The 19,595-nt window shown below is 43.2% G+C and overlaps 1 protein-coding gene across 17 annotated transcripts in view; it reads left to right on the top strand.

Moving 5' to 3' along the window:
- The window catches only part of KLHL29 (kelch like family member 29), a 656,253-nt gene that overhangs the window by 613,015 nt on the left and 23,643 nt on the right, over positions 1-19,595 (top strand). For all 17 annotated transcript variants that reach the window (XM_069973088.1, XM_069973093.1, XM_069973096.1 and 14 more), the window contains one exon: positions 8,474-8,667. In XM_069973088.1, the coding sequence (XP_069829189.1) occupies positions 8,474-8,667 (194 nt within the window). The remainder of the gene's footprint in view (positions 1-8,473; positions 8,668-19,595) is intronic.

The raw sequence follows: 19,595 nt of genomic DNA, 5'->3' as shown, positions 1-19,595 counted from the left end.
TAAAGGGGTACTCCGGAGAAGAAAGGGAATGATTTTAAACCGACTGATGCCAGAAAGTTATGCAGATTTGTAAGTTACTTTTATTTAAAATATCTCAAGCCTTCCAGTACTTATCAGCTGCTGTATGTCCTGCAGGAAGTGGTGTATTCTTTCCAGTCTGACACAGTGCTCTCTGCCGCCACCTCTGTCCAGAGCAGAAGAGGTTTTCTACGGGGATTTGCTGCTGCTCTGGACAGTTCCTGACATGGGCAGAGGTGGCAGCAGAGAGCACTGTTTCTGACTGAAAAGAACCACTTCCTGCATGACATACAGCAGATGATAAGTTCTAGAAGATTTGAAATTTTTAAATAGAAAGGATTAGAGTGTTGTTAGGCCTGTGAACAAGCTGCAGTGCCGGAGGATAAAGGGGTTGTCTTTTAAACCAACTGATTTCTGAAAGTTATATAGATTTGTAATTTACTCCTATTTCAAAATCTTAGGTCTTCCAGTACTTCCAGCTGCTGTAGGTCCTGCAGGAAGTGATGTATTGTTTTCAGTCTGACACAGTGCTCTCTGCTACCATCTTTGTCCATGTCAGGAACTGTCCAGAGCAGGAGAGGTTTTCTATTGGGATTTGCTGCTGCTCTGGACAGTTCCTGACATGGGCAGAGGTGGCAGCAGAGAGCACTGTTTCTGACTGAAAAGAACCACTTCCTGCATGACATACAGCAGATGATAAGTTCTAGAAGATTTGAAATTTTTAAATAGAAAGGATTTACAAATCTGTCTAACTTCGTGGCACCAGTTAATTTGAAAAAATATATATATATATTTTTCACCAGAGTACCCCTATAGGTATGGGAAGAGTTGGGTGGTGAAGAAGCCTTCCACACCAGCTCTCCATTCAGGGGTCACTCTGAATTTGTAACATTTACCTTTGTATCCAGATAATAAATGGTTGTCATGATGGCAAAGGGAAAATACTAAAAAACTAAATTGACAAAAGTTGCCTTAATTGACATATTTTTGACAGCACTCTGTGAAGACAATTGAGGGGAAAAAATCTTTTGTCTTAAAATTCCTTAGAACTGGACTTATGGTTAGGGGACAATTCTTTGACCCTGCTTAGGATTAGGACTTAGCAAAACCATTCACAGCCTGAGGCCATGTTCAGACGCTGTATGAGACCGGCTGTTCCGTGACCCGGCGGGGTCACAGAACGGCCGGTCTCAGAGAAGATCATTGCGGCCGGTACTGCAGTACTGGCTGGATGATCTTTAGCGACACTGAGTTCTGATGGGGATGCATCCGTGCGCGCCCGCATCAGAACTCCCCACTGCACACAATGGAGGATGCGTCCGGAGCCGCTCGCTCCATAGTGTGCACTGACAGGGTTTTCTACAGCCGCTATTCAATTAATAATGGTCGCAGAAAACTGACATGTCAGTTTCTCGCGGCGCCGCTAGGGATCCCGGCCAGAGTGTAGACTATGGAGGGACAGCAACCAATCACAGCTGCTTTTATATGTTACCAGAGCTGAAAGCTGAGCTGTGATTGGCTGCTGGGGGCAGTTTACACCAGGTGTATATTTACAGAATATAGAATGGTAGCACATGTGCTTGACTTCTGCTCCATTCACTTTCTATAGGACTTCCCAACTTTGCCAAATGTCGAACTCAGTGATGTCCCATAGCGATCATGAGTACAGTTACAGCGGAGTGGTGGCCGACCATACACGTTGCTCTTCCTCAATTTGGGAGACGTTTGACTTGTGTTATCATAATCGGTGAAGGTCCCACCGGTTGGTCCTCAACCAATAAGATAGATGACTCCTGTAGGGCTCCAACATTACATTACATTGGTGGTCTAGCCCCTGAGATTTGCCAGTTCCATCTACAACAGGGGTAGGGAACCTTGGCTCTCCAGCTGTGGCAAAACTACAACTCCCATCATCCCTGGACAGCTAAAGCTTTGGCTGTCCAGGGATGATGGGAGTTTTACCACAGCTAGAGAGCCAAGGTTCCCTGCCCCTGATCTACAAGATGTTGCAAAATACCCCAAAGGCCAAAAATAGCAGCAGTATATGAAGTTACCTGAAATTGGAGAAGGTCAATGACATCATCACCGCTCAACTGTACAGAACTAGATTCCCCCCCTACATTTATTAAAGCAGCTGCTATAGCTTCAGCCTCTCCCGGCGGAGGCCGATTCATTTTTCGTGCACTAGCCCAGGTGTCTGTGAGTGAGTAAAGCCAATACCGCTGCGCACCAGGGACCCGGACCACTCTCACCAATAATCACAGAAGCTTATAGAATAAAATCAATAAGAATAGAATAGAGGAATCTGTATTTATCCACTCATAGACCACTGGGATAATGCCACCCTAGACAATCCTCTTATACCGTCACGTCCTAGAAAGGATTAGACTTTTCAGAGTCTATCGTAGAGCCTCAAAATGGATGTAAAGAAGTTTTGGATGGTGTTGAGCAGAGATGCTGAACTGTTCTGGTTTGGCAATGTTCTCCGAACCCGAACACTTGCATTTGACGCCCTGCGGCTGGAGAAGTTGGATGCAGCCCTAAGGAGTCCTGGAAAACATGTTTACTAGAGATGAGCGAACAATCGATGTTGAAATCCCTGGAATATCCTGGCCGCATTTTCGCGGGATCGCAACTATGCGTCCGGGATCACAGGCATTACGAGAGAGCGCAGATGCTGTGGGACTTTTGGTCCGTTCATCTCTACTGTTTACAAGGACTCCCTATGGCTGCATCTAACTTCTTCAGCCAAGAGGAGTCAAATGCCGAGTGTTCAGGTTTGGAGAACGCTGCTGAACCCGAACAGTCTGGCATCTCGGCTCAACACCATCCAAGACTTCTTTATATCCACTTTGAGGCTCAACGATAGACTCTGAAAAGACTCTGCTCAACGCTAGTCTTGGATAGAGATGATCGAACATCGGAAAATCTTAGGATCGATCGAACTCGAACCTTGTCGAACCTTCCGCATTTGATTCCCGATGCCTTCCCGTGCCATGGGGAAGGAGGAGTCAGCCCAGAAGGCTCGACAAGGTTCGAGTTCGATCGAACGTAAGATTTTTCGATGTTCGTTCATCTCTAGTCTTGGATAAAATACACTTATTCAGTAAGTAGACCACCATACCACTTCCATGGAAGGGGAAGAGGTCAATGTTAGTGTGCCGGCATGGTGGGAAGTGCAGTAATATAGTGGAGGAGCATCCTAATTAAAATTTGATCTTCTATTTCATATGGTTGGTCTTCTCTCTCATGTCCTGGCAAATAGCTATGGCTGTATCCATATTCTGCAGCCACGGAGAGTCAAAAATCGAGTGTTCAGGTTCAGAGAACTTTGCTGAACCCGGACAGTTGGGCTTCTCTGCTCAACGTCATCAAAGACTTCTTTATATCCACTTTTAGGCTCTACGATAAGGTGTGAAAAGTCTTCGCTCAACACTAGTCTCGGATAAAATACACTTGTGCAGTAAGTAGACCACCATACCACTTCCATGGACTTCGACCTGTGCTGACCCTCCTACAGGTTCCTCTTTGGTTCTGGTGATCTCTTCTGAGATACAACTCTGTACACTTCCATGGAAGGAGAAGAGGTCATGGTTAGTGTGTCGGCATGGTAGAGATGGCAGCAATATCGTGGAGGAACATCCATATTAAGTTTTGGTCTTCTATCCAACGTCATCGCCGAAGTTCTTCATACTTATCCAAGAATTTGAGTTACTGTAGTTCAGACGCAATAGGACGGACCACAATGGTTGCTTGCATGTGTAACATCTCTCTAGAGAGCTGGGCCACTGCCAGAACCTCCAAGATCTCCATTTATTTGTGCTTGACATAAATGGGATATCCCTAATAATCTTAATTGTCTCACCAATGGTTCATTTGCTTGATGAGTTTGGAATGGTTTAGCTCTTCATGCACTGGCTTCCCTCTGGGCTGATGCTTATGGGCTTAGGCTTATGTGTAACAGTCAAGCTGAACAAGCTTGACTAGTTGGGGTCTGGGTGTTTAGATAGAATTAGATAGAACAAGGAGAAGTGCTCTGTCTCTTGACTCTCCACCTTGCTGCAGTAGACGGCCTCTCTAGATTTACAATGGAGGCCATTATCTGCAGTGAGACAAGACAGGCAACAAGCTGGGGAGTGAAGCACACAGCCATGCACTTCTCTCTGCTCTAACATTGGTGGTCAATACCCCATCTGTTCCAAAGTGACAGTGCCAATGTAAGCTGTACAGCAGTGATATTACTGACACTGTGAGGCTATGTTCACACAAATCTTGGGCAAAAAAAGTTCAAAAAAGTTTTTTTAAACTTAATTTCAAAAGAGAAAAAACATCCGTCACTTCCTATGTAGTTCAAATTTACAAAAATCCATTTTTTTTGGACATTTTGCTCATGTTTTTTGAGATGTATATCTTAGACAAGCACCATCCACAGCCACATTTAGGCTATGTTCACACAGTGTATAAACAACGGCCCTTGTTTAGAATATAAACTGCATTGAAGTCTATGGACAACGGCCAGAAATAATTGACATGTTCATTATTTTGACAGCCGTGCATTAACTTCAACGCAAATCATGGCAGTTTGAAACGAACGTCCGTTGTTTTAATTGAAAACAACGTCCGTTCTATTCATAAAAGTATGTTGTGTGCCTTATTCTGTTATATGACTAACAAAACAGCACGTTGTCTGAAATTGTAGCCCAGCTCCGTTGTAGTAAATAGGGCTAAGCTGCAATACCCCACATATCCACTTGGCAGGTGTGGCGCTGTTTTGGGAGGTAAAAAAAATCATAATTTTCTTTTTTTGTTTTTCAATTATTTTACATCCTCTTTTAATAAAGAATGCAGAGTTGATTTGTGGTTGTTTTGAGCCCCAGCGCTGAGAGCCAGGAGAGTGTACTATTCACCGCGCTACCAGGACCAAAGGCTTCCTTTACGCCAGCCAATTAATGGTCGGCTGAGAGAGACATCATGTTCTACTATTCAGCTGCACTGAATAAAATGTTTAAGTAAAATAACAGCTTATCCCTGTATAGTTACTGTTGGAGAGCTGCCTTATTGATTTACAAGAATGGAGTGAGGAAAGGTCAGATGTATTTGTGGAGACTGTGGACCGAGTGCGGATGTGCCTCGAATACCGTACACCGACTAATTAAAAAAAAAAAAAAAAAACTTTGTGTTGGGGTTTGCTGCTATTAGATACAGAACACATTATACTGAATGAGTCACCGGGCCCGGACCTGTTATAAATGATGGCATCTAATGGAACTAATGTCACTGACTATCTCAGGGGAATACGACTCCTCCTTGAAGAGACCCAGTGGAGTATTGCAGTATATTTTAAGGCAATGCCTCTTGGGAGGAAAAAATGTAAACGATCTCTTCTCATTAGTGATGAACGTGACTCGAGCATGCTTAAGTCTGATCGTTCAGGGTATCGGTAGCTGAAGAAGTTCGATGCAGCCCTAGAGGATCTGGGAAAACATAGATACAGTCATAGGATCCATGTTTTCCAGGACTCTGTAGGGCTGCATCCAACTTCTTCAGGCACCGGTAATTAATTGCCAAACGATCGTGCATGCTCAAGTTTAGGTTCTGGTTGATACTAATACTCATTGAAGAGAACCAGTAGTTAAGCAATGCTTTATGGGAAAAATTTGCAAATGAGCTCTCCTCCAGAAGGAAGAGAATAATATATAGCCAGCTGCAGTACCACTCCTCTGCTACCTGAGTTTGTCAGGACAGTTTGGCCGACAGTTTAAGGTGTATGGGGGCTGTCAGTGTGTTTGGGAAGGCCAGAAGGGAGAACTGTCAGAAGAACAATTATTCGCCCGACAGGTTTTGATGGTGCATAGTTGTTTGTCACCGAGATTTTCATAATACTATCATGTAGCCTGGGATGTAGCTATAGGAGATACAGCAGTAGCCATGAGATCTGTGGGGAAATGGAGCTTTAAAAGAAGTCTCATGCTGATGCTATAGTAACCCAGCATAAAGAATGACATAAAATTCTATTATTTCTAAGGAGCCTGGAAGGTCAGGTGCAGGTTAGGAATATGGCTGGACATGTCAGGGTATAGCAAACGGCAAAACATCAATAAAATGATATAATAACCCACAACAATTATCAATATCTGTAAGGAATGAATATATCCGAGACGGCTTACAGTCACCTTCTACATAATTCACAATGATTGCTGTGCTGTATAGACACAAAACATTACAAAAAAAAAAAAATCAATGGCGTTTGATACATGAAAAATTGACCCTATTCCTAGAAATCCCTCTCCTGAACACAGTGCCAAAAGTAAATTGAATAAGACGTAACCACAAGTCGAGATAATCTCAGGCCAGACGCATTTCACCCCTCAGATATCAGTAGGGACTTCATCAGGGGCCACAAGTAAAAAACACAATCTATTAAAAAAAAAGAAGCTCCCATGTGACGTATATGAGGCCGCCACCTACTATACATGGTATCGGACATCATGGGACCCATGGTCGTCATCATTAGTTTCAATATTCCATAATTTTTGCATCTTTATGATATGTCATGATGATTTGCATCTCTACTAATATGTGAGGGTGAAATGCGTTGAGGAATGAGATTTTCTCTTATTCAGTTGCCTTTTTTTACGGACCTTTTGAGGGATTTCTATAGCAAGAATAGGGGCAGAACAGTGATTCCTGTAGAGTTATGGTAGCTGATACCTAAGGTCCATTTTCCTGTGACTTTTTGTAATGTTTTATATGTCTGTATGTCTGTACATCGCAGCAATCATTGACTGTTATGTGATTTTATAAGACAACTGTAAGCAATACCTGATGTATTCATTACAGATATCGCTAAGTGCTGTGGTTTATTATAGGATATCATTAAGACATATACTGTGTGTCGCTCTTCGCTATACTGTAATCCTAACCTGCACCTGACCTCGCTGTGCACACTTTCCTTCAGGTCTCCCTCACTCAGGCTTATTATTCTATGTCTAATTCTATGTCATCGTTGTTTATACTGGGCCCCGAATCTTTTTTTTTATAGGATCATTAAAAGTTATGTTTTATGGGCCTGTTTTCTTGGCGAGAACATTGGAAATTATATCAGCCTATTCTGCATTAGACTGCGATATTTTCATGCTGCCCAAACGACAAGTCATCAGTGGAGATGAGTTGAACCGGAGCATGCTCGAGTCCGATCATTCAGCGGTGGCTGAAGAAGTTGGATGCAACCCTATAGGCTATAGACTGTATCCATGTTTTTCCAGACTCCCTAGGGCTGCATCCAACTTCTTCAGCCACCGGTAATCAAATGCTGAACATTTGGACTTGAGCATGCTCGAGTTGAGCTCATCTTTAGTCATCACGGCAGTCACTGGCAGCTTCCCACCCCACCAGCCTTAAAGGGAATGTGTCATCAGAAAATCTTTTCTAATTTTCCATTTTTATATCTATATTATAAAATAATCCTGATATCTTTCAGTTTTCATTCTCACCACTGGGGCTAAAACTAAGCTGAGACTTCCTGTTATATCTGTAGTGATAAGAAGAGGCTGCTGCTCTTCAAATGCCACAGAGCATGCTCAGTAATGTTTTACATTCATCTTAAGGGGACAGAAACTGTCTATTTTCGTCTATGTCCATGAGTCTTGCTGTAAAGCATGTCACTAAATGCTGTTAAAAACAGCCCTGGCAATATGGCCGCCCCCATAACAATGTACAAATAGGGAAATAAAAAAAATTACAGACAGAAATTAGAAAAAAGATTGGAATAAAAGAACAATATTTAGTATCCAACTCTAATCAGAAAAAAAAAATTTAGGTGACACATTCCCTTCAATTTGCTAGATCTTTCTCTGTTTGGGTATATGGAGACATCTTATCAATCAGCGGGGCAGGTAAAAGCCACAACCGACCACCCAATGAGCCATGGTTCAGGCGACATGAATTTTTCTGCATTGGGCATCAAGGCAACAGAAACAGCTCTGCTACATTGGACAAATCTACTGCCATAGTCTAGTCCTATCCTACTAGGGATAGCTCAGACAGCAGGAGGCACTACTACTGCTAGTCCTGTGTATATCCTGTCTTGTAATAATTGCTCTCTTCCTCTGTCCCCCACCTCCCACACCCCAGCACATAAAAAGAAACAATAATTGTGAGTTTCCATTGTTTGCATAAAAACCATTGTGTGAGTGGCGGTAAAAGAAAACAATAGATTTAATGGGACTCAATGATGTGAGCAGAGAAGGCCACAATGTAAAGTACGTCACATGCATTACCGCTAGGGTTCATGGTTACCCAGCAGATGGGCTTTGGAGGCTCTTCTGAGACGTCACTTTGGAGAATAGCGTTACCTTGTTATCCGAACTCCTTTCTTCTCTCTATCTGGCCTGATGTGCGTCCTTCAGCGGCTGAATCCATTGTTTCTAACAGGAATTGATCTTGTCTTCCTTAGGTACGATACAATTATCAACCAGTGGGAGACGGTAGCTGCTCTCCCCAAACCGGTGCACTCGGCGGCAGCCACTGTGTGCGGAGGAAAGATCTACGTCTTTGGTGGAGTGAATGAAGCGGGACGGGCGGCCGGAGTGTTACAGTCTTACGTGCCTCAGACCAACACATGGAGCTTCATAGAATCCCCTATGATCGGTAAGGTCCTATGTGACGTCATTTATGGCTTCTGTTGCCATATACCTGCTATTGCACCTTCTTCATTGTTGGGTCTTAAGAAAAATTATTTCTGGTTAACTTTAATTTTCTTTTTTTTTTTTTTTTTTTTTTTTTTATTATTATGCATTTGAATGAGCTAAGGTCTTAAAGGGAATCTGTCGCTAGGTTTATTACACCTTAAATGAGGGCAGCATAAACTGGTGACAGAAATACTGAACAGATCGGTGTATCACTTACAGCATACTGTTTAGCCGTTCTCCTAATATGCAGGAGAATAGGATTCTTGCTGCACCCCCACCCCCCTCCAGCTGCTGATTGACAGTTGACTGCCCATACACAGCAAATAAGCAAATAAGCACCTGGGTGGGATTGGTGGAGTGAACGACCAAGTAGAGGCAGCCACTCCCCCATGTTGCCCATGTTTCCTGTATATCTGCTTTGAGGGTGGGTTCACACACCGCTGGAGCCTATACATCACCTGCTCCCCGCTCCGGCTTGCTTCGGGGCTCCCATTGTCTTCACGTCACGCTCAGCCAATCAGTGTGCTGCCCATTGGCTGAGTGGAACGTGCCGGGAACCCCTGAAGCAAGCTGTAGCGGGGACCAGGTGATGTATAGGCTCTGGCGGCAGGGGGTTAACAGGGCAGGCTGCTGACAAACTCGCAGCAGGATGGACATCCTGCCCATAGGGTGTACAGGGCAGGGATCCGCAGCGTGAATTACAAGGAGTTTTCTGGGTTTCTTCACTGGATAGGCCATCAATGCTTTAGCTGGCCAACACCCTGCATCCCCTCTGATCTGCTGTTGGAAGACTTATGGTCCCTTTACATGTACAGATAAATCGCTTAAAGGGGTACGCCAGTGATTTATTTCAAATCAACTGGTGCCAGAAAGGGCAAGAGATTTGTAATTTACTTCTATTAAAAAAACTCAAGTCTTGCAGTACTTAGCAGCTGCTGTATGTCCTGCAGGAGGTGGTGTATTTCCTCCAGTCTGACACAGCGCTCTCTGCTGCCACCTCTGTCCATGTCAGGAACTGTCCAGAGCAGCAGCAAATCCCCAAAGAAAACATGCATTGGACAGATTCTGACATGGACAGAGGCAGCAGAGAGTACTTTGTCAGAGTGGAAATAATACACCACTTCCTGCAGGACATACAGCAGCTGATAAGTACTGGAAGACTGGAGATTTTTTTAATAGAAGTAATTTACAAATCTCTGGCACCAGTTGATTTCAAAGAAACATTTTTTGCTGGAGTCTCCCTTTAAGCGCTCATTTAGCAAACAGCAATTTTCCCCCTAAAACAATAGGCATTTAGACGGAAAAAAAAATCTCTAAAAAAAGGCGGTAACGCATTTTTATTCAAGATCATAAGTGTGTTTATAATTGCGTTCATGTGATGAGTGTTTACACTGAAAGATTTGCGAATGATAGAGGATGTTTTGAGGTCAGCGTAAAAGATGCGATTAACAACATACGTACTAATTTCTGTTCATTGTTCGATCGTTTCCGCATTTACACAAGAAAGTTTTAATGATTTAACAATCTATTGCACGATAATCTGCCGGTGTAAAAGGCCCTTTACTATAGGTTACTTCTCCTTTGGCGAGCCAGGGAAAGAAGCGCTCAGTCGTGTGCTTCTTCTAGCTTGTTCTAACAATCGCTGAACACCCAAACCCCAACAAATGAAAACGTTCGACACATTAAAAGTTTTTTCCAATGACACAGACACTTTGAGCTTCGGAAAGCCAACCTATAATCATGTTAAAGGGGTATTCCACTCAAACATAATATTTCATATGTTGCTGCCCTTGCTGAGACTAACAATTCATTCCATACTTAGCATTATCTATTCAGTCTGCTTCCCCCAGTTCTCAGCTGCTGCTTTCTGCTGAAAACACAAAAATCTGTGTGTGAGCTTTTCTCTCTGTCTCTCCCTTCCTCCCCCCTCCCTTCTGAGACGACTGATGTAAACAAGTCCCTGACTTTATTGACAACTTTGTAGCTTCTTTGTGTTGAGTTCATTAGCAACTTGACCTCAGAATAACCCTTCTTGCATTATAAAGAAGTAACAATGTTGCAGATACAGCCTCCCAGAGACTTTTTTTTTTACATCAGCTGTCTCAGAAGGGAGGAGTAGACAGAGAGAAAAGCTCACACATAGATTTTTGTGTCTTCAGCAGAAAGCAGCATCTCAAAAGTGGGGGAAGGAGACTGACTAGTTAACAAGTATGGACCATAGGCAGCAACAAATCAAAAGTGTTATGTTTCATTGGAATACCCCTTTAATTTGATCAGTGATCACAAATGACATGAATGCATATACATGTGTACACATAGGGCATATAGCGGCACATATTTATTCATATCTCAGTCGTCAGAGACGTCCGTTCCCTCGAAATTGAAAACCTCTGCGGATAATTACCTCGGCGTTTGTTGTAAGTGCGTGAACTCTTTTCAGCAACAAGCCATTGTGGCCGTCCTGTCCTGAATAGGAAAACAGAAGTCGGCGGTGTCCTAATGAGACGTTATCCTCCGGAGCATTACCACAATCTAATAAACGTGCGACCGTCCCCGCCATGCGCCCGGTGTAAGACAAATCACAGTGGGGAAGGTTTTGTTAATCAACCCACAAACAGTCTCCTGTATCCATTTTACCTGGAACCAGAAAGCACTTAAGGATTTCCATAACAAAAGCGCAGCCAGTCTGACGGACACGGAGATAATGGGTCCTGTCAGGGTGGGTTTTTTGTTGTTGTTTTTTTAGATGACAAATTTGCCCGGTGGCTTTTAGGAAATACTCAAAACAGATAAAAATGGCTTTATTGTAAATATACGAGCGACGGGATGCGTGAAAACACCGCGCGGCCGTTAAAAGATGAATGCGGATCCCAGGAGGCCGGATTTGGTTAATAGAAGTCGCCGCGTTACGTAAGTGATTGACGATAATTCTAAGTAAATGCGTGCCAGCAACCGCACAGCAAAGTCTATAAATGCTGAAAATCATCATCAGAATAATAAAAACACAGCGGCAAGAGGATCTAAAGAGGAAGCACGGAGAAGTACATGGATAGGAACTATAAGGGGAGATTTATCAAACATGGTGTAAAGTGAAACTGGCTCAGTTGCCCCTAGCAACCAATCAGATTCCACCTTTCATTCCTCACAGACTCTTTGGAAAATGAAAGGTGGAATCTGATTGGTTGCTAGGGGCAACTGGGCCAGTCTCACTTTACAGCATGTTTGATTAATCTCCCTCATTGGGCTCCCAAAGTGCTCTTAAAGGGAAACTAACAGCAGGGTAAGAGAATCTAACCACCTGCTGTTATGTTTTCATAGAGCTGGGGATGCTGAGGAAGAAGGTAGTTGTTGGTTTTTTTTTTGTTTCTTTGTCTTTCTTAACCTTCATCCTCAGCACCAATTTATAGAACTCCTCCGTGTTAAAGGGGTACTCCGTCGAATATATTTTTCTTCAAATCAACTGGTTTCAGAAAGTTATATAGATTTGTAAATTACTTCTATTAAAAAATCTCAAGCCTTCCAGTACTTAGCAGCTGCTGTATGTCCTACAGGAAGTGTTGTATTCTTTCCAGTCTCTCTGCTGCCACCTCTGTCCATGTCAGGGACTGTCCAGAGCAGTTGCAAATCGCCACAGAAAATCTTTACTGTTCTGGACAGTTCTTGACATGGACAGAGGCGGCAGCAGAGAACATTGTGTCAGACTGGACAAGTTCACCAAGTTTCACCAGATAAGCAGTGACCTTTCTGAGCTGTGAATCCAGTGTTTTATTTGCCCAGAGTCTCCAAATTGCTGGGCTGCTTCTCTGATCTCTCTGCTAACTCATCCCCCTTGGCCCCTCCCCATCCATAGGTTATAGTGGACCCATCTTTACTTTGCTGCTCTGTAATGAAAACGGCTGTGCCTGATAATGCACAGATGATGGTGGGTAGGAAAACAGCTTTTTTAGTACAGAAAGAGGCTTGTTTGCATAATAAAACCTATTACAGAGTTTCTTAAAATCGCTTGTACTACTGATTTCTGCAACAACAACAAAAAAGGAAATGACAGCTACACTTTAAAGGGAACCAGTCATGAGGATTCAGGGCCCCGAGTTAGAATAATGATGTTATGAAGAATGCTGCAGCGTTTCCTACCATTGCCTCTGTCTCCCCAAAAATGTTGTTTTATTTTTCCCCACGCTATATGGAAATCAGCGCTCACTAGTCATATGGGCGGCGTCTCTCTGTCATCTAGCCTTGTGGGAGGCGTCTCTCCCTCAACTAGTCATATGGGCGGCGTCTCTCCCTCATCTAGTCATGTGGGCAGCATCTCTCTGTCATCTAGTCATGTGGGCAGCATCTCTCTGTCATCTAGTCATGTGGGCAGCATCTCTCTCTCATCCAGTCATGTGGGCAGCATCTCTCTCTCATCTTGTCATGTGGGCAGCTTCTCTCTCTCATCTAGTCATGTGGGCAGCATCTCTCTCTCATCTAGTCGTGTGGGCAGCATCTCTCTCTCATCCAGTCATGTGGGCAGCATCTCTCTCTCATCTAGTCGTGTGGGCAGCATCTCTCTCTCATCTAGTCATGTGGGCAGCATCTCTCTCTCATCCAGTCATGTGGGCAGCATCTCTCTCTCATCTAGTCGTGTGGGCAGCATCTCTCTCTCATCAAGTCATGTGGGCAGCATCTCTCTCTCTTCTAGTCATGTGGGCAGCTTCTCTCCCTCATCTAGCCTTGTGGGCAGCATCTCTCTCTCTCATCTGGTCATGTGGGCAGCATCTCTTTCTTGTCTAGTCATGTGGGCAGCATCTCTCTCTCATCTAGTCATGTGGGCAGCATCTCTCTCTCATCTAGTCATGTGGGCAGCATCTCTTTCTCGTCTAGTCATGTGGGCAGCATCTCTCTCTCATCCAATCATGTGGGCAGCATCTCTCTCTCTTCTAGTCATGTGGGCAGCATCTCTCTCATCTAGTCGTGTGGGCAGCTTCTCTCTCTCATCTAGTCATGTGGGCAGCTTCTCTCTCTCATCTAGTCATGTGGGCAGCATCTCTCTCATCTAGTCGTGTGGGCAGCTTCTCTCTCTCATCCAATCATGTGGGCAGCATCTCTCTCTCTTCTAGTCATGTGGGCAGCATCTCTCTCATCTAGTCGTGTGGGCAGCTTCTCTCTCTCATCTAGTCATGTGGGCAGCATCTCTCTCTCATCTAGTCATGTGGGCAGCATCTCTCTCTCATCTAGTCATGTGGGCAGCATCTCTCTCATCTAGTCGTGTGGGCAGCTTCTCTCTCTCATCTAGTCATGTGGGCAGCTTTTCTCCCTCATCTGGTCATGTGGGCAGCATCTCTCTCTCATCTAGTCATGTGGGCAGCTTCTCTCCCTCATCTAGTCATGTGGGCAGCATCTCTCTCTCATCCAGTCATGTGGGTAGCATCTCTCTCATCCAGTCATGTGGGCAGCATCTCTCTCATCTAATCGTGTGGGCAGCTTCTCTCTCTCATCTAGTCATGTGGGCAGCATCTCTCTCTCATCTAGTCATGTGGGCAGCATCTCTCTCATCTAATCGTGTGGGCAGCTTCTCTCTCTCATCTAGTCATGTGGGCAGCATCTCTCTCTCATCTAGTCATGTGGGCAGCATCTCTCTCTCATCTAGTCATGTGGGCAGCTTCTCTCTCTCATCTAGTCATGTGGGCAGCTTCTCTCTCTCATCTAGTCATGTGGGCAGCATCTCTCCCTCATCTGGTCATGTGGGCAGCATCTCTCTCTCATCTAGTCATGTGGGCTGCGTCTCTCCCTCATCTAATCATGTGAGCGGTGTCTCTCCCTCAACTAGTCAGTCAAGTGGGCAGCGTCTCTCCCTCAACTAGTCATGTGGGTGGCGTCTCTCCCTCAGCTAGTCATATGGGCGGCGGCCCACCCTCAGCTATTCACGTTTCCCGGGCTGTTATCCCTCACCTCTGCGTTGTAACCCCGCCTCTGAATAATGTAACCCCGCCTCTGAATAATGTAACCCCGCCTCTGAATAATGTAGCAGGCTTGTGGCCTGTGAATCACACCAATGATCTGAATTTAGTTGTTCAATAATCTGATCTGGGCTTGTCCATATTTATAATTTAAAGGGGTACTCTGGCCTCAGGATATTTTCTAATGTCACATACATGGCTAGTGCTCAATGCTGGGATCATCTAAGTCCTCAGTGGTCCCAGCCCCAAGACCACCACCAAATATTAGGCTGCTTAACCCCCTGTAACAATTCCAGTGTTACAGCCTCTTAATAAGGGACTTGTATCCCTGATAAGTAAACAGCACAAACCGCAGGGAGAGGTTATAGTGATGTATAATTTACTATCAGACAGAGAGACAATGGATTGCAGTCATTATCTGCGTCCTGCATCTGTCACTCACCAGGGCTCCCGGCGCCTTCATATCACAATGTCTGCGCAGAACCTAGCAGCACCCAGGTAACATGGGCCTAATGTGTGACGGCTGCTGATAAAGGCCTCGTGCACAGCTGGATCCGGCACAGGTCATTATCTGGAGCTGGAAATATGCTAATGTGGGATCCTCGCTGCTTCACAGTCAGAGGGAAACTTACTAATCCATCAAAAAGGGAAAAAATTACCACAAGCCGTTATTGTTATCTTGTAATTAAAGTCAGATTTGACCTCTGTGAATTCTATTAAACACTAACTTTGTTTTTATGTACTTCCTCCGAAACTTTATTAAATCTGCAAACAGGGTGTTTAATAGGTTTTCTAAATAAATGTTCCCTGTATGTTTTTTTTTTTTTGCAAAAACAGCACCACCTTTGCCCTCAGGTTGTGTGTAGTATTAAAGTTCATCTCCATTAAAGGAGAAGTCCGGTGAAAATTTTTGCTAAAGTATTGTATTGCCCCCCAAAAGTCATACAAATCACCAATATACACTTATTACGGGAAATGCTTACAAAGTGCTTTTTTCCCTGCACTTACTACTGCATCAAGGCTTCACTTCCTGGATAACATGGTGATGTCACTTCCTGGATAACATGGTGATGTCACTTCCTGGATAGCATGGTGATGTCACTTCCTGGATAACATGGTGATGTCACTTCCTGGATAACATGGTGATGTTACTTCCTGGATAACATGGTGATGTCACTTCCTGGATAACATGGTGATGTCACTTCCTGGATAACATGGTGATGTCACGACCCGACTCCCAGAGCTGTGCGGGCTGTGGCTGCTGGAGAGGATGATGGCAGAGGGATGCTCAGTGTCCCTCCAGTGCCCTGTGTCCCTCAGTGTCCCCCTGCCATCATCCTCTCCAGCAGCCACAGCCCGCATAGCTTGGTGAATTCAGAAATCACTGACTGCTGAGAGGAACATGGCTGGCCTCAAGAAAATGGCCGCCATGTTGTGGAGCATCAGGGATGATCATTGTTAGTGGCCCTAGAAGGGTCCCCACATCCGGACATGATAGAGATGTCACACGCTCCGAGCTCTATTACACAATCTAAGGCCAAAGCATCTTTAGTTTTTCACACGATAATCCTGTTTGTCATTGTGTGAAAGGAAGGATAGTCTCATTAATTCCACACCATGAGGGCCGGATGTATCTGTGTGTGACCCAGAGGGGCAAGGACATAACCTTCCAGACTGATTAATAGATATTACACACTAACAAACACACTAGATTATTGGAAAATTCTGCCTAATTCACTTTTATTGACCGCCAAGTACCACAAGTTTCCAAGGACAATTTTAGATTTCTAAGGCTTGTTTTTTGTCTTTGCAGATCTTTTAAAAAAGAATATAGAGAGAGATGGAAATAGTGATAGATAGATAGATAGATAGATAGATAGATAGATAGATAATAGATAGATAGATAGATAATAGATAGATAGATAGATAGATAGATAAATAGATAGATAGGAGATAGAGAGATAGATAGATAGATAGATAGACAGATAGATAGGAGATAGATAGATGCTAGATAGATAGATAGATAGATAGATAGATAGATAGATAGATGATAAATAGATAGATAGATAGATAGATAGATAGATAGATAGGAGATAGAGAGATAGATAGATAGATAGATAGATAGATAGATAGATAGATGATAGATAGATAGATAGATAGATAGATAGGAGATAAATAAATAGATAGATAGATAGATAGATAGATAGGAGATAGATAATAAATAGATAGATAGATAGATAGATAGATAGATAGATGATAGATAGATGGATAGATAGGAGATAGATAGATAGATAGATAGATAGATAGATAGATAGATAATAAATAGATAGATAGATAGATAGATAGATAGATAGATAGGAGAGAGATAGATAGATAGATAGATAGATAGATAGAAGATAGTTTCCCTAGTAGGAGGACCTTATCAATAAATAGCATTCTCCACCTCGGTAAACCATCCCCCCCCCCTTGCCCCCCTCCCCCCGTAATATGGGAAAAAAATATACACTCATACTAAAAATCACCTAACAACTATTAAAGAAACCCCAGTTTTCCATAAACATGGAGGTACCTAATGTAAGGCTGGGTTCACACTACATTTTTGCAATCCTTTCTTTGCAAAAAAACGGATAGAAAAAACTGATGCATGTGTGTGCATACGTTTTGATCCGTTTTTTCATTGAATTCCATTATTAAAAATAAAAACGGACACAAAAATTCGGTCTACTACGTTTTTGTGTAGGTTAAAAAAAAACGGATACGTTTTGATCCTTTTTTTTATAATGGAATGCAATGGAATAACGGATCAAAACTGATCGACAAACATGCATCCTTTTTCCATCCGTTTTTTTTGCAAAAAAAAACGGATTGCAAAAACGTAGTGTGAACCCAGCCTAAGCAGTATATATATATATATATATATATATATATATATATATATATATACAATTTAATGTTTGCTAGAAGGTTAACTACCATGAGAAGGAAGGAAAAGCAATCCATGTACCAGAGGAGAATTATCCTAAATCCTGTTCCCTCAGCCCTCGCAGAAACAAGCTGCCGACTAAACTCCCTTCCAAACCACATTAATAGCCGGGCGATGCGCCTGTAATCAGAAATAATCCATATTTGCTATTACAACATCATGATAGAGAAGGGCTCAATATTTTAAACAGTTAGTAATCCATTTAAGCCAGTGATCGCTTTGGGAGTTGGTTTCCTACCTGCAACACTGGGAAGGATATTAGACTTATTATAGTCAGAAGCAGATCTGATAATAAAGCTGAAGACGGCTTCTCCCTGGAAAGTCTGAGCTGAGGATTTGTCCAGTATGGAGAATTCGGCCTCCACCATATTCATTTATTAATAGCATCGGAAAAAACTTCACCCCCAGTGCAAGTCGACGTGTTTCTAATCCCGAGTCTGCCCACCGGTGATTGACAGCTTTATCTGTTTCCATGATATTACATAGGAGGCCCTCGACTGCTTACTGGTGAATGAGGGGGGGCGAACTCTGAACTCAAAACGCGTCGCTGTGCATAAATCCAACATGATAATAGCATGATGCAATTATCCGTCAGGTCAAAGAAGCCGCAGGCAGCAAATTGTTATGTAATGCTTAACTCCTCAAGCAAGAAGATGCTTTTCCAGTTCTAGCTTAGACATGAGCTGGTGAACTTCCCTTGTCTACCAGTTAGTTACTGGCATTGTTCTCATTATTCATAAGGGGACACTTTTTTAACAACTGTACTTCAATTTATTTTTTATACTATGAGCAACAAAAAAGACATTGTGCAAATTTAGCCAATTGACTTTGTAGTCCTTAAAGGGGTATTCCACTCAAACATAACTTTTGATATGTTGCTGCCCATGGTGAGATTAACTATCCCTTCCAAACTTATTATCTATTCAGTCTCCTTCCCCCAATTCTCAGCTGCTGCTTTCTGCTGAAGACACAAAAATCTGTGTGTGAGCCTTTCTGTCTGTCTCCCCCTCTTTTCTCCTCCCTTCCGAGACAGCTGATGTAAGTCCTTATCTGAAACTTTGTAGCAACTTTATAATGCTGGGAGATTACTTGTTTGCATCAGCCGTCTCGGAAGGGAGGGGGAGATGGAGAGAAAAGCGCACACATAGATTTTTGTGTCATTAGCAGAAAGCAGCAGCTCAGAACTGGGAGACGGCTGAAGTAAACAAGTCCCTATCTGCAACTTTGTAATGCTGGGAAGGTTAATCACAGCGAGTTTATGAGCAACTTGACCTCAGATTGACCCTCCCAGCATTGCAAAGTTGCAGATAGGGACTTGTTTACATCAGCCGTCTCGGAAGGGAGGGGGAGATGGAGAGTAAAGCTCATACACAGTTTTTTGTGTTTTTAGCAGAAAGCAGCAGCTCAGAACTGGGAGGAGGAGACTTAATAGATAGAAATTAATAGGGAATGAACCATGAGCACCCCTTCAAACAACTGATCAACTGGGATACTGGCAGGTGGACCCCTGCTGATCTAATATTTATGGCCTATCCAGGGGATTTCTCAAAGAACCTGTTCTTACTTTCTTGCTGCCGGAATTACAACTCATTGGGTTGGTTCCCAGTGGCTTCTGCCTGCCTTGTCAGCTATGATTGATAGATTTCTCTCTATACCCAAACTGGGAGTCATCTGGGTTCACAGCCTTGGTTCACACTACTTTTTTGCAAAAAATGGATGAAAACAATGGATGTAGTTGTGTGCATCCATTTTGATCCGTTTTTCCATTGACTTCCATTATAAAAAAAAAAGGATCAGGTTTTTTTTAACGTACACAAAAACATAGTCAACCTCATTTTTGTGTCCGTTAAAAATAAACGATTCGTTTTTTTTTATAATGGAAGTCAATGGAAAAACAGATCAAAACGGATGCACACAAATGCATCCGTTTTTACATCCGTTTTTTGCAAAAATAGATTGCAA

Source organism: Dendropsophus ebraccatus, chromosome 6 (genome assembly GCF_027789765.1).
Source record: "Dendropsophus ebraccatus isolate aDenEbr1 chromosome 6, aDenEbr1.pat, whole genome shotgun sequence".
Taxonomy (NCBI): Eukaryota; Metazoa; Chordata; class Amphibia; order Anura; family Hylidae; genus Dendropsophus; species Dendropsophus ebraccatus.
The sequence above is the reverse complement of the archived record's forward strand: the minus strand, read 5'-3'. Positions and strand labels throughout refer to the sequence as shown.